The 16,254-nt window shown below is 41.4% G+C and overlaps 1 protein-coding gene across 1 annotated transcript in view; it reads right to left on the bottom strand.

The window, feature by feature from the left end:
- Positions 1-399: 399 nt before the first annotated feature.
- Positions 400-16,254, bottom strand: part of rrp12 (ribosomal RNA processing 12 homolog) — a 53,601-nt gene continuing 37,746 nt past the window's right edge. Inside the window, exons 25-34 of the mRNA XM_043712868.2 lie at positions 15,950-16,107; positions 11,824-11,915; positions 6,147-6,302; positions 4,162-4,328; positions 3,185-3,292; positions 2,612-2,661; positions 2,180-2,252; positions 1,076-1,149; positions 814-896; positions 400-655 (exon numbers count right to left, since the gene is read on the bottom strand). Coding sequence (XP_043568803.2) covers positions 550-655; positions 814-896; positions 1,076-1,149; positions 2,180-2,252; positions 2,612-2,661; positions 3,185-3,292; positions 4,162-4,328; positions 6,147-6,302; positions 11,824-11,915; positions 15,950-16,107 — 1,067 coding nt within the window. The 3' untranslated portion in view covers positions 400-549. The remainder of the gene's footprint in view (positions 656-813; positions 897-1,075; positions 1,150-2,179; positions 2,253-2,611; positions 2,662-3,184; positions 3,293-4,161; positions 4,329-6,146; positions 6,303-11,823; positions 11,916-15,949; positions 16,108-16,254) is intronic.

The raw sequence follows: 16,254 nt of genomic DNA, 5'->3' as shown, positions 1-16,254 counted from the left end.
GTCAAAACACATTAACATTTTCACGTTTTCACATTCACTTAACTAGTCTATGTTCCTCTGTAGACTGTTATCCTTACCACTCATTTTTCTGTTGTCTACAAACTTGGCTGTTGTACATTCACTTTCCTCTTCCAAGTTATCAATATATACTATAAGTAATTGAGGCCCCCAACTCCATATGTCGACTGATGCTCACACGATGGTAACTGATACATTGCAGATGATTTTCCGAAAATAACTCGTCCAGGAGGAAGGTTATTCTGGAAAGCAGTAACTATGGCCAGAACCCACTCTTTACAGGATTATTATAAACCCCAACAATTTGAATTTCATATCATATACTACTCAACTGGATTTCTGAACCTTAACCTTGGGAGATCAATGAAGGTGGCACTTAAAGGTAGTTCTGTAAGTCTTTAATATAGTTCCATTAACAGAAAAATAAGATTAAGGATTTAAGATTCTGAATCCAGGCATCAAAGCCGACAAATTGGTAATAAGTCAGTCATTGAAGTCTGAAATAGCGGCAGCTTCTCCCAGTCAATCAAATCATCGCAGTCTCTGTTTCTTCTTTTGTAATCTACGACCAGCCTCTGCCCCTTTCCGTGCAGCTCTAACCAGGCCCTTGAACTGGCCACAAATCTTCGCCTTTTTCCTTCAAAGGAAAAATATATATTGTTAAGAACAAAAATTTAAAGCCAGGAGGAATGAGAAACATTGCACCTGTAAAAATCATTCTTTACACTGATTGAGCCAACAATGCATCATGACCCCTGTATTCATAGTAGTAACCCAGCAGTAAGAAAACCACACCTTCGATTCAGCTGTGATTTGTTAAGTGGGACATAGGCAAAAGGATCCAGCTTCCCTCTCTGTTTCACATCCCCTCGTCCTTTCTGAAGAGAGATTAGAATGTGTCAGATTTAAAAGAAACAGATGCTGAGATGGAAAAATAAATAAAATCATTTGAGAGAAAACAACAGATATTAAAATTAGTTTTGTGCCATTGAAATTAACTACAATCACAGAGTATCAGACATGGTTAATATATCAAGTACACAAGACTCACACTCACCGTTGATTTATACTCTGCACCATACTCTCTATTTCTCTTTGAAAGTGTCTGCCTGTGAATTCCAGAACCTCCAGCTGAAACATTCACAAACAAGTAAAGGTGAGATTGGGAGTAGGAGACAGACAGCAGAGAAACAGGAACAAAAGACCTTTGCATGCCCACTCTGTAGACCATCATTCTTCCCCACCCTTCCTTACTGATGATCCTCACTAACCCCTACAAATACCTTTACTATACACACACATCTTTACTGAGATCGCTCCCTCCGCTATGACCCACCCTGCAGACCTTCAACATACCACACACAGACCACCACCTCCAAAAGACCTTTTCAAACTGCCCACAAACTATTCCCTGAGACCAAAGACACTCCCATACTGTAATAGGCAGAACATCCTTTACTTAATTGACATGATTGAATACAATAATAAAGCATGGAGAAGTAGTGGGATTGAACTCTAACTGAATAATACCTAAGTGAAAGATGTTCCTTGTGATTGAATGGGAACTTGGAAGTAGGATGGAAAGTACTTAGTTGACATGATCCATATAAGATCTAATAAGACCTCTTGCTGATCTGAAGCCAACTTTTTTTATTGAACTGGAAACTGAGCTGGTGAACTTATAGAGGTTTATAAAACCATAACAGGCATGGTCAGTGCAAATGGACAAGATCTTTTACCTGGAGTGGGGGATTCTAAAACAAGAGGGCATAGGTTTAAAGTGAGGGGGGAAAGAAATAAAAGGGAGCTAAGAGGTAACTTTTTTACGCAGAGGATGGCATGTGCATGCTATGAGCTGCCAGAACAAGTGGTGGAGGCTGGTACAATTACAACATTTAAATTCGAATAGCAAGGGTTTTGAGATATATGGACCAAATGGGACTAGATTAGTTTAGGTTATCTGGTCAGCATGGAAGAGTTGGATTGAGGGGTTGTTCCCTTGCTGTACATCTCTATGACCTTTTCTATGATCCTCCGTGTTATTAAATGACAGAATAGGCTTAATATATCCTACAGTGACATCAGCATTATTAGCAGAGTGCTGTGGAGGAATGTGACATACACAGACATGGAAAAGGGCACAGAAAATCTTTACACCTACCTTTATAGCATGAATCTGTCTGCATCTCTTCATCATCATCAGCAGTTTTGAATTTTTGCTTCTGTGCAGCTTTCTAAATGGACAAATTTTCAAAAAATAAATTGACACTGGGATACAGAGTCAAATAAACTGAAAACCAGAGGGTAGGTGGGCAAGATAGAAGCTGGGGCTTCTGGGGACTCGGGTGGAGGAACATAGGTTGGTGTGTCAGGTATGACAGCCAGAAGCTAGCAGTTGTCAGGTTAGATCAGGATGGATCAGGGAGAGGCTGGTTGTGGTGGGAGAAATAGTCAAAGACTACATGGGAAAATGCAGGAGTATTAATGACAATTAGGCTTGCACTCGGGCAGGGTTTGATGATTAAGTGCTGGGGTCTCACTGTCACTGGGACATTAGTAACAAAGTTCTGATGAAATGAAGGCAAACACTCACAGTTTTCACACCAACTTCCTCCAAGATTTCATTTGCTTCATCTTCAGAGTCTGTTAACAGAAGAATTTCCACAAACATCAGCGTCAAGTTTACTTAAGAGAAACCAACTCAGCGAGTGACTGGAAGACGATAGGGCGTTATCCCATCTCAATTGAGATTCCTTGCCATTGAGAAACAATGCAGTTCCATTGAAGAGCACAAGAATATTTTAGCATAGGAGATCCCATGTAACAACCTCCTCACCATCCCCAAATAAGAAACTGCGCAATGTGGACATGAAAATCTAAGCAACAGAATATGCAGCAAGTTTCCAACAATCTTCACATTATCCATCCTGCTGCATGTGCTCTGTTTCAAAACCTCCGAGTGACAATGAAGAACCTCCACTGGAGTTTGTTTGGTGAATTAGCAATGCACAGAATAGCAATCTGACTGGAGGACATGCCTTGAGCCGCCCTGACCAGAGGGAAAATTGTAAAAAGTGGGGAGGTCTCTTATTGAACTATTCAAAGGAGGAGGGCATCTTCATATGAGACTCAGTGCAGAAACAACAAAAATGTCCACAGTATTTACCTTTTAATTGTTCATCCTTTGCTCCTTGACTGATTACCAATCGGCCATCTGACAACACTGGGAAATCGTGTTTAATGCTTGCTTTCTTCTTCAGCTCTGGTTTAGTGGCTGGAAGAAAAAGTAGTCAAGATTGAATGAGGTAGAAGAAAAACTTATCATTGCCAATTAATGTTAGTACGCAACTTATTTGCCCAATGATACCTCTCACACACAACGGCACAGGCACGGCCTCCCAACTATCAACAGCACAATCAAGATACTGTCTTCAAATGTAGTCTGGTCCTATGCTCCGGTAGTTACTGTATTGAAAACCCGGGCTCCTCCCCAACTTCACTACTTCCTGCTTCCACAAGAAATACACAAATAGAAGCAGATGTCAGCCATTTGTCCCTTTTAGCCTGCCCTGCCATTCTATAAAATTATTTGTATTGCAAATTCCACATTCAGATATAACTCCAATAATCTTTGATTCCCCTACAAAAGTTTACAAACTCGACCTTAAATAAGGAAACCAATACAGCATAATATTCAAAACTCACCAATGCCCTGTATAACCGAAGCATAACATCCATATTTGTACGTTCCTCTCATCACAAAGATACATCCCACTGACTTTCTTAATCACTTGCTGTATCCTGCACATTAATGTTTAGTGACTTAGGGGCTATAACACCTAGATCACTTCAAACTTTGAAATTAGTCATGTCTTTAAATAATACTGTGCTTTTTTATTCTCCCTGCCAAGTGAACTTTACATTTTTCAATATTGTACTCCATCTACATGCAAACTTGTGTCTTCTTCACAACACACTTTGCCTGTTTTTGTGTAGTGGCCCCCTTCCCTTCCTGGATTCTAAAGAAATGCAGATGAGGTGGGAGAGTACAGGTGAGTGTGAGTATGAGCAGTAGCAATAGCTAATTTCACTGAAAGCAGACTGAGGGGCCAAATAGTGTGTTCCTACAACTTGTATTCTTACCTAACACCCTCTGTGCCACTTTCTGGTCCAGAAAATTGAGAGGTTCATCAGCTTCCCCTTCCTTCAGCCAAGCAGAGCTCTTCTGGATAATTTGCTTCTTTGTCACTTTCTCTGCTTTCTCAATAACCTCTTCATCAGAATCAGACTCGGCCAGAATCTCTTCAATACTGTAAAAAAAATTATATAATTAAACTAAGCTTCACAGTCTGGAAAAGACCAATACTCCACATAAGCTAGATTCCAGGCAAATTAGGCTGGCGTATCAAAGTCTGCCATGGAAATAATGCTTCCACTAGTTGAACAGACTAGGACCCAAGAGCACAGTTTCCAAGAGAAGGGTCAACCTTTTAGAAATGAGATGAGGAGGAACTTCTTCAGCCACAAAGTGGGATTCATTGCTGCAGAAAGCTGTGAAGGCCAAGTCATTGAGTGTATTTAAGACAGAAATAGATAAGTTATTCATTAGTAACAGGATCAAGTGGTACAGGGAGAAGGCAGCAGATTGGGGTTGAGAAACACATCAGCCATGATCGAATGATAGAGCAGACTCAAAGGGCTGATGGCCAAACTCTGCTTGTATCTCTTATGGTTTTACATCGATGTGGCAATTGCATTGTCTACGTTGGTGGCAATCACAATGCAAGTGTTAGAAGGTTGTGGATCCAAGCCATACTTGAGAAAGGAGCACAAGATTCTAAGTTGATCCCAAGGAGGCGCGGCCCTTGTGAGAGTGTCTGTACTGAGGGAGCGCTGCCCTGTCAGAGGGTCCGTACTGAGGGAGCGCTGCCCTGTCAGAGTGTCTGTACTGAGGGAGCGCTGCCCTGTCAGAGGGTTCGTACTGAGGTAGTGCTGCCCTGTCAGATGGTTAGTACTGAGGAAGTGCTGCTCTGTCAAAGGGTCAGTACTGAAAGAACACTGCACTGTCAGAGGGTCAGTACTGAGGGAGCACTGCCTTGTCAGAGGGTCAATAACAAGGTGATGCTCACTGTTGAATCTATCCACATCTGAATTAGATGGGAAACAGAGGCCTTTGGCTCATTCAATGAGAGATTATCTAATAGCTGTGAACTGAAGATAAGGAGGGGTGACTAAAAGATTTCCACAGTCTAGAGAGATGATAACACACTCCAGCTTGAAACAGAATAATTTCACCATTCCAAAGTAAAAACGTACTTAAGGTTTATACACAAGTGCAATAGGCCACCTCTGAAGCTATTGTCAGTTCTAACATAATACCTTTTGACCACAATACTGAATTCACAGTATTTAATCTCTCAAACATCAAAAGAAATACTCTCATTGCAGTCTGTAGGAGTTTAGTCTGATGAAATTGGCAGCCATTGTGGCTGGATCTGAACAGTTTTTAATTGGCTGTACAATACTTTGGAATGCCCTTGAGTTGTGAAAAGAGTCAGAGTTTGAAGTCACAGTTTTTACAGCAAGCAAGACGACCTTTCAGCTCATCCTGACCTCAATGGTCATCAAGCATCTATCTATTCTAATCTTATTTTCCAGCACTTGACCCATAGCCTTGAAATCTGTGCTGTTTCAAGTGATCATCTAAATACTTCTTAAACATCTTGACGGCTCCTGCATCGATCACCCTTTTAGGCATAGTTCCATTGTGGAATAATACTATAAACATAAGTACAATAAAAATATAAATCTTTCTTTTACTAGCTCATGTGATGAAGAAGGAGAAAGTGAGGTCTGCAGATGCTGGAGATCAGAGATGGAAATGTGTTGCTGGAAAAGCGCAGGTCAGGCAGCATCTAGGGAACAGGAGAATCGACGTTTCGGGCATTAGCCCATTCCTGAAGAAGGGCTAATGCCCGAAACGTCGATTCTCCTGTTCCCTAGATGCTGCCTGACCTGCAGCGCTTTTCCAGCAACACATTTCCATCATGTGATGAAGAATACAGACCCATGATCTCCACACTGTGTAGTGTTGTACTAAATCACTCTTAGCTTATTTTACTCCTCACCTGTCCCCATTTTGTTTTTGAGTTTCATCTTCACTTTCTGAGCCACTCTCAGCTCGTTTCAGAGCTCGTTGCCTCTTATTCCGGGCCTCTGCTTTACGAATATTGACAAGCACTCGATGGTACTCCTCTGGAACCATGCTGTCAATCATCTCGAATCTGAAATGTTGGTGAGAGGGATGTGGGTGAGAAGCACACCAGAAGAGAACACAGATTCTTCAAATTCACAATCTCAATGGACATTCTCAAAACTGATAGCTAAGTTAATGAACAAGCAATTCAGTAATCTGTAGCACCTAGTTCAGGATTTAACCAATAGCTGCACAGAGCTCAGACACTACTGATTTGAAATTCACAACAGTTTAACAGATTAGTTTACTCAAAACTCTTCGTAATTAGCTCTGGGTAAGCTAAGCAAACAATAATTATAATACTGACATCTACCCAACAAAATTAACAGGTAAAACCATTAAAAAAGTTACAACACGGAAAGAAGCCGTTCAGCCATCACGTCTGCACTAGTTGAATAAACTAGGTACCCATTCTTCATCTCACTTTCTAGCATCTGGTCTGCAGCCTTGTTGTCACAGTACTTCTAGTGCTGATCCAAGTTCCTTTTAAACAAGTTGAGGGTTTCTGACTCAATCACCAAACTGAGCAGTGAAGTTCAGACACTCACAACCCTCTGGGTGAAAGCATCCCCTTCTGCTAATCACCTTAAATCTGTTCCCACTAATTACTAACTTCTCTGCCACAGGGATCAGATCTTTCCCGTCCACTCCATTCAAGACTTAATTATTTTGTACACTTCAATTAAATCATCCCTCAGCATCCTCTGTTCCATGGAAAACAAGCTTCACCCTTATTCAATCTTTCCTCATACCTACAATTTTCAAGCCGTGGCAGCATTCTTGTAAATCTCCTCTGAATTCTCTCTATGGCAATTATGTCCTTCCGTGACCAGAACAGTATATAAGACTCCAGCTGTAATCTAACCAGTGACTTGTACAGTTCCAGCTCTTGCATTCAATGTCTCATACAATGAAGGAAAGCATCCATATGACTTCCTTGCCACTTTATCTATCTGCCCTGCCACCTACAGGGATGACCGTACATTCATTCCAAAGTCCCTTATTTTCTCTACCCCTCTCATGACCCTCCCGTTTACTGTGTATTCCTTTAGTTGTTTGCCTTCTGAAAACGCATACGCTCTCACATTTCCAGACTGAATTCCATTTGCCACTTCCCCCGCCACTCAGCAAAACCATTGGTTTCATTCTGCAGTTGAAAGCATCTCTCAATAATAATCATCCAGCTAATTTTTGTTACCTGCAAATTTCCTAATCATGTCCCCCCACTTGTAAGTATAAATCACAAACATATACCACAAACAACAAGGGAGCAAAACACTAAGCCCTATAGATTACAACTTTTCACTCTCAAAAACAGATGCCAGGCATTACCATTTGATTTCTGTCACTGAACCCATTTTGGACACAACTCATTACATTCCCTTGTATTCCATGGACTTTAAATTTTCTGACCAGTCTGCTGCACAGGACCGTGTCAAATACTTTACTAAAATCCTTATAGACATTTTCTGCACTACCAATAATCTTCCTTGTTACTTCTTCAAAACATTCATAGAAGCGAGTTAAACATGATAGTCCTTTACAAAATCATGTTGCCTATCTGTGATTAATCCATGCCTTAAGTTAACTAGTCCTTTCCCTCAACTTTGATGACAGCAATTTGCCCACTGCCAAGGTCGGATTCACCATCATTCAGCCTCTCCCTCACACCTTTTCTGAATGATGGTACAATGTTTACAGACCTCCAAAACTCTGGCATCTCACCTGTATCAACTAAGGACTGGAAATGATCCTCAGAGTTCCTATTATTCCCTCCCTAGCTTCTTTTAACAGCTTAAGATATAGTTCATTCAGCCCTAGTGATTTACCCACGTTCATAGTCAGTCCCTCCAATATTTCCTTTCTTCCCATTGTTCTTATTTTATCTAATACGTCACATATTTCCTCTTTAACTAGAATGTCTGCATAATCTCTCTCCTCTGTGAGGACACAATACTCATTAAGAACCCTCCCCAATCATCTGCATCCAGGCACAAATTACATCCCTTTTCTTAGTCATCCTCTTGCTCATGTATTCAGAACTTCTTTGGATTGTTCTTAATTTTTATCAGTCAACATTTTCATATTCGTTTTGCTTTCCTAATTTACTCTTTCACTTACATGCTGTACTTTCTGCTTCCTAAAGGAATAGTTTTTTCAAGATTGTAATTAGCTCTGTTTTCCTGTTTTATCTTATCTTGGATAGTGATGTGGCTCTTGATTTGGCAGTACCATCCTTTTTCTTTGCAGGAGCATGTTTACACTGTGCCTGCAGAAAGAATCTCACTTTTAAACACTTCCAGCTGATTTTGCCACTGACCTGCCTTCAAGTATCTATAATCAGTCCAGTTTTGCCAGATCAGCTCTCAGCTTTGTAAAATTTGCCTTCTCCCAATTTAGATTATTCCTGTTCTATCTTCATCCCTTTCCAAAATAATACTAAATCACCTGTATTTCCATTACCATCTGCAAAATGATTGCCTACTGCTACTTCATCTACCCGCCCAGCTTCATTTCCAAAGACTAAACCTAGAATTGCACTCGGTCTTGTTGGGGTTTGTTATGTATTGGCTAAAATAGTTCCCTTGAATGCAATTCAATAATTTTGTGCTCTATGTTCTTACACACTGTCTGTATCCCTGCTGACATTTGGTAGTTGAGTGTCCAATTATTACTGCCCTACTGCTTTTCACTTAGAAACTTGCCTTCATATTTGCTCCTCCACCTCTTGCCCATTATTTCAGGGTCTATAATCATTGCCTATTAGTGCACCCGCTCTTTTTTTGGTTTCTATCCAACACATATGGATTTATTTGATGCTGCATTTAGTATATCATTCCTTCTCAAAGCTGTAATCCGATTCTTTCACCACTAATGCAACACCCACACCTTTAGTAGTCATTATATTTATCAACTATCAACATCTTTTCTCCCCCAGTACTCTACAACGCCAACCGCTCCCCACCAACTGTTGCATAAATGCTGCCTCCCTCCACACTTCACTTCAGCCCTAATGAAGAGTAATCTAGACTCAAAACATTAGTGTGCTCTTTCTCCATGGATACTATCTGACCCACTCTGATCTCCAGTATTTGTAGAGTTGATCAATGGTACTCAGTGATGTTCATGTAATTCAATGTCAATAGGAGATGGTTAGATTCTCTTGTCAGAGATAGTAATTGCCTGGCAGTTTACAGGGAAACAGGAAATTAGAATGAGGAAAGAGATGGCAGTCTAATTACATACACATTTTGGTTGTCTTCACATAGGGGGATACAAATAATGTCCCAACATTGTTGCCAGAATGCAGGGACTAATGACAGGAAGGAACTGAAAGAAATCAGTACTAGAAGGGAAATGATGTTGAGAAATTGATGGAATTAAAGGTCAATAAAACACCAGAGCTCGATAATCTATATCTCAGAGCACATAAGAAAATATGGCCCTAAAAACAGTGGATGCATTGATACTCATTTTTCAAGTTCTATAGACTCTAACAGTTCCAATGGCTGTAGGGCAGCTAAAATAACCCCACTATTTAAAAAGGGGGCGGGAAAGAACTAGAGGGCATAGGTTTAGGGTGAAAGGGGAAAGATATAAAAGAGACCTAAAGGGCAATTTTTTCTCGTAGAGGGTGATACATGTATGGAAAGAGCTGCCAGAGGAAGTGGTGGAGGCTGGTACAATTGCAACATTTAAGAGACATTTGGATGGGTATATGAATAGGAAGGGTTTGGAGGGATATGAGCCAGGTGCTGGCAGGTGGGACTAGATTGGGTTGGGATATCTGGTCGGCATGGACGAGTTGGACTGAAAGGTCTGTTTCTGTGCTGTACATCTCTGTGACTCTAAATCTATGCCTGTGGAACAACACATCACGAAAACAATTCAAGTAATATGGCCAGCTTTGCCATTTACTTTGACTTATCCCTCAACCATGCTTATTTCTTTGTCTCTGTCTTTTGTATGAATGGGGCTGAAAATAAAAGTTTTTGGGTTTTAATCAGACATTAGTTAGATTACAGTGATATCTAAATTTTGCTCTGCTTAAGTTACTGCTTTGTTGATAAATTGCTACGTGTTTGGTTGAAGCTAGACACATGTCTATAATTGGCTATTCGCAGAGTCTAGGATCGGTTATTCAAAACTTCTGGATAGGAATCATTGAGGTCAATATTGGGTTTTTGAAAATTTTAACTTTTTGTGTTGCTAACATGGAGGCTCTGTTTCTGAGTGACAGCCAGTGATTATTAGGGTACTGAAGAGATCAGAGCTTGCACCTTAGTGATTAAGGAGATACATTGATGATCTGGATGAAGATACTAAATGTAATATCGCCAAGTGCGCAGCAACACAAAGCTGAGTGGGAGGCTGAACTTTGAAAATGGTGCACAGATGCTTCAGTGCGACTTGGATAAGTTGAATAAGAGGGTAAATGCATAGTACGTGAAGTCTAATGTGGATAAATGCAATGTTATCCACTTTTGTAGCAAAACAGGAAGGCAGATTATCTGAATGGTGATATGTTGGGAAAGGGAAGGTGCAATGAGAGCTAGGGCCCTTGTACACCAGTCACTGAAAAATAAGCATGCAGGTGCAACAGGTGTGGCAATTGGTATTCTGGCCTTCACAGGATCACAGATACTTGCTGCAATTGTAAGGGGCCCTGCTAAGACTATATTTAGGATGTTGTGTGCAGCTTTGGTCTCCTTGTCAGAGAAAGGATGCTCTGGACGTACAGGAAATGCAATTAAGGTTTACCAATCTGATTCCTGAGATGATATGACAGACATATGAAGAGACATTAGACAGGTTGGATCTATATTCACTGGAGTTTAGAAAAATCATGTGCAGTAATACCTTATAAAATTGTAATAGGATTGGACATGGTGAACATAGGAAGGATGCTCCCGATGACCATAAATCCAGATCCAAAGGTCATAGTTTTAGGATATGAGCTACACCATTCAGGACAGAGATGAGGAGATATTTCTACACCCAGAGAGTGGTGTGCCACAGAAAGTGGTTGAGGCCAAACCGTTGGTTCCAAGACGAAATCAGGTATATTTTAAGGGCTAACTGGTTCAAAGGAAATGGGAAGAAAGCAGGAACAAGGTACTGAGTCGAATTATCAGCCATGACCATGTTGAATAGTGGAGTAGGCTTCAAGGGCCAGGTGGCCTAATCCTCCTCCTATATTCTATGCTATGTTTTACTATTGTTGGAATATTGTCAATGCCGATAGGGGCTTTGCAGTATTGGGTGCCTTGTTCGAAGACTGGGTAAATTAATGCTGAAGACATCAGGAAGAGGTGGCCAAGATGGATTGTACACTCAGCACGTTTGGCTGAATAAAGATACGAATGCTTCAGGTTTACCTTTTCCACAGATCTGCTGGGCTCCTCCACTGCTGATGATTAGGATATTCGTGAAGTCACCACCTCCTGTTCAGTGCTCAACTATGCACCACCAATCATTTGGCTAATGTGAAACTATATTCAGCTCTACCTGCAGGAAAACTGTTCCTGTAGTTACATTTCTGCACTTACCCAAACTTGCGTATGAATTTTGTGAAGATATTTTTTAATTTTACACGGAAATGCCGTCTCATATCATCCCGCAAATTGCCAATACTTTCCATCTGCCAATACAAAAGCAATACGAGAAAAGGCTTTTACACAAAATGAGTAGTCAGGTTCTAGAGTTCACTGCCTGGGCGTACGGTGGAGGCAGGCATAATGGATGCATTTAGAAGACAGTTACACAGTTAATTTGAAAAGGCAGAACATGTTGGCTTAAGGGGAGACGGCTAGAGAATGGAACTAGGTGAACTGCTCATTTGAATAGTTAGTACAGACACAATAGGCTGAATGGCCTTCAGCGCAATAAAATCCTATGAAAGAAACAGAATTCAGTAGGAATGCATAACAGAGGAGTGTAGAGAAAGGAAGAAGGACAACAACGGAGCGGAAGGATGAGAGGGAGGCAGAAAAGGGAAGCTCATAAGGAAAAAAAGAGGTGTTAGCCATTTGGCCCTTAAGCCATTCCCAAATAAATTCAATTCGTTCCTCAAGCTCATCATAACCCTCAATGCCAAGATATTCCAAAAGTTTATATGCCTCTCAGACTGATACTTATGGCACTCCATTAGTTACATCTCTCCAACCTGGAAAGAATCCGTTGATCCCAACACCATCTTGTGCTGGGATACCAGGATCGCCTCTCTTAGATTATATTACCTACAGTATGGAAACAGACCCCTCAGCCCAACAAATCCATACCGATCCTCTGAAGAGTAACCCATCCAGACCTTCTATCTTATATTTACCCCTGACTAATGCACCTAACACTATGGGTGATTGAGCATGGCCAATTCACCTGACCACCATTTCCTCCCACCATCTTTGGACTGTGGGAGGAAACTGGAGCACCTGGAGGAAACCCATGCAGACACTGGGAGAACGTGCAAACTCCACTTAGGCAATTGCCCAAGGCGGAATCTAACCCGGGTCCCTGGTGCTGTGAGGCAGCAGTGCTAACCACGGAGCCACTGTGCCGCCCTGCAATAACAAATCTTCTCAAAACTTGCTATAACATTTTATATGGCACCTTATCAAACACCTTCTGAAAACCCAAATACACTACACCTATGCACTCTGCTTGATTGCCTTAAGATTTTCCAAATGGCCCGCTATTTCTTCCTGAATAATGGACTCTACCATTTTCCCAATGACAGATTAACTGTTTTCTGTCTCTTTGTCTCATCTTGAAGAGGGGTGTCACATTTGTGGTTTTTCAATCTGCTAGAATCTTCATGGGATCAAGATGAGTTCTGGATTATTTCAACCATAACCACCATAAACATTGCAGCCACTTCCTTGATAATTCTTAGATGCAAGTCATCAGGTCCTAGGGACTTGTCTGCCTTTCATCCCACTAGTTTATCAACTACCTTTTTTTCCCCTTGTGATAGAAATTCTGAAAAGATCTTTACTCCCACTATTTGCTTATTTGTCTTTGGGACATTTAAAATGTCCTCCACTGTGAAGATCAATGCAAAATATTGGCTTAATTATCTGCAAATTCTGTTTCCCTTAATAATTCCACCAGTTGCATCCTTGAGAGATCCACACTCACTTTAACAATTCTATTTTTATATACTTGTAGAAGCTATTGCTGTTAGCTTTTATATTTCTTGTGAGTTTATTTTCATAATCAACTTTATGCCTTTTTTTTTAATAGGTTCTTAATCATCTGTTGCTTGTTCTTAAAAAAAATCAACCAATCCTCTGGTCTACAACTAGTTTGTCCAGCTTTGTATGCCTTTCTTTAAATTGAATATTCTCCTTGACTGCCTTTGTTAACATAGAAAAATACAGCGCAGTACAGGCCTTTGGCCCTCGATGTTGCGCCGATCCAAGCCCACCTAACCTACACTAGCCCACTATCCTCCATATGCCTATCCAATGCCTGTTTAAATGCCCATAAAGAGGGAGAGTCCACCGCTGCTACTGGCAGGGCATTCCATGAACTCACGACTTGCTGAGTAAAGAATCTACCCCTAACATCTGTCCTATACCTACCACCCCTTAATTTAAAGCTTTGCCCCCTCGTAATAGCTGACTCCATACGTGGAAAAAAGGTTCTCATGGTCAACCCTATCTAAACCCCTAATCATCTTGTACACCTCCATCAAGTCACCCCTAAACCTTCTTTTCACCAATGAAAACAGCCCCAAGTGCCTCAGCCTTTCCTCTTACGATCTTCCTACCATACCAGGCAACATCCTGGTAAACCTCCTCTGCACCCGTTCCAGTGCCTCCACATCCTTCCTCTAGTACGGCGACCAAAACTGCACACTATATTCCAGATTCGGCCGCACCAGAGTCTTATACAACTGCAACATGACCTCAGGACTCCGGAACTCAATTCCTCTACCAATAAATGCCAGTACGCCATATGCCTTCTTCACCACACTATTTACCCGAGTGGCAATTTTCAGAGATCTGTGTACATGGACACCAAGATCCCTCTGCTCATCCACACTACCAAGTATCCGACCATTAGCCCAGTACCCCATCTTTTTATTACTCTTACCAAAGTGAATCACCTCACACTTACCTACATTGAACTCCATTTGCCATCTTTCTGCCCAGCTCTGCAGCTTATCTATATCCCGCTGTAACCTGACACATCCTTCCTCACTGTCAACAACTCCATCGACTTTCGTATCATCCGCAAACTTGCTCACCCAACCTACTAGCCCCTCCTCCAGGTCATTTATAAAAATGACAAACAGCAATGGTCCCAAAACAGATCCTTGCAGAACACCGCTAGTAACTGCACTCCAAGATGAACCTTTACCATCAACTACTACCCTCTGTCTTCTTCCAGCCAGCCAATTCCTAATCCACACCTCCAACTCACCCTCAATGCCATACCTCCGTATTTTTTGCAGTAGCCTACCATGGGGAATCTTATCAAACGCCTTACTAAAATTCATACACACAATATCAACCGCTTTACCCTCGTCCACCTCCTTAGTCACCTTCTCAAAGAATTCAATAAGGTTTGTGAGGCACGACCTGCCCTTCACAAAACCATGCTGACTATCCTTGATCACATTATTCCTATCCAGATGTTCATAAATCCTATCCCTTACAATTCTCTCTAAGACTTTGCCCACAACAGAAGTGAGACTCACCAGCCTATAGTAACTAGGGTTATCCCTACTCCCCTTCTTGAACAAGGGAACCACATTTGTTATCCTCCAGTCTTCTGGCACTATTCCTGTAGACAACGAGGACATAAAAATCAAGGCCAATGGCTCTGCAATCTCCTCCCTTGCTTCCCAGAGAATCCTAGGATAAATGCCATCAGGCCCAGGGGACTTATCTATTTTCACCCTTTCCAGAATTTCCAACACCTCTTCCCTACGTACCTCAAAGCCGTCCATTCTAATTAATTGTGACTCAGTATTCACATCAGCATCAATGTCCTGTTCCTGAGTGAATACTGATGAAAAGTATTCATTCAGTGTCTCCCCAATCTCTTCAGCCTCCACATGCAACTTCCCACTACTATCACAAGTGGTCACTCTTACCCAGTTCCCCTTGTTCATAAGAGTATTTTTTTTAAAACAGTGTTTTATGAAATATCTGCTTAAGTGTCTACCACTGGTCATCCACGATTATCCCCATAGTCTATTTTCTCAGCCAGTTTAAAGAACTCTTTCTTTATGGCTCTGTATTTGCCCCTCAAAAGTTGAGACCAGAGCTGCTCTCCCTCAAACCATATTTGAAATTCTATGTTGTGACTATTAACCCCATCAAGAATTCTTACATACAAGCTCTCTTATAAATCCATCCTTATCACACATCACTAGATCAGAATTAGCCTGCTCCTGGGTAGGTTCTGCATTGCACTCCTCAAAGAAACAATCCCAGATGTAGTCTACAAATTCACCTTCCATGTTACTCTTGCGTATCCAGTTTGACTGGGAGAGTGGGGCAGGGGCAGCTAGAGGTGCAGGATGAGGGAGACTGAGAATACAGTTTCTTTAACTTGCAATCACTAGTCAATGGATTAGCAGCACCACACAGCTAGGATTTGGGGATGCTGTAATGCTGCTTGGTTGCAAAAAGTGAGATTACAGCTTTGTCTAGTGTCACTCACCAGCAGCTGTAGCTGTTGAGCCAGAACCTTTGTATCCATGATGAACAGAATAACTTTGATAAAACTCAGGGCTGATTTGATGATATCACGTGTTTTGGACTGAAGCAAGAGACAGATGTTTTGAAGCAGCTGCTCAATGGTAGATACATCCATTTGATCTGCGGGCAAGAGGGAGAAAATCAGAATCATTTGTCCGTGTTGGTGTGAACTCCAACAGATCCTGCTGATGGTCACTTCCTTTGCCTCCTTTCTATTTCCTCAAGAAGTGTCCTACACAGCAGTATCTACTCCAATTCTCTCAAACC

This window comes from Chiloscyllium plagiosum, unplaced genomic scaffold (genome assembly GCF_037043375.1).
Source record: "Chiloscyllium plagiosum isolate Xiang-an unplaced genomic scaffold, Cpla_swu_hap1 HiC_scaffold_22, whole genome shotgun sequence".
In the NCBI taxonomy this organism is placed as follows: domain Eukaryota; kingdom Metazoa; phylum Chordata; class Chondrichthyes; order Orectolobiformes; family Hemiscylliidae; genus Chiloscyllium; species Chiloscyllium plagiosum.
The sequence above is the reverse complement of the archived record's forward strand: the minus strand, read 5'-3'. Positions and strand labels throughout refer to the sequence as shown.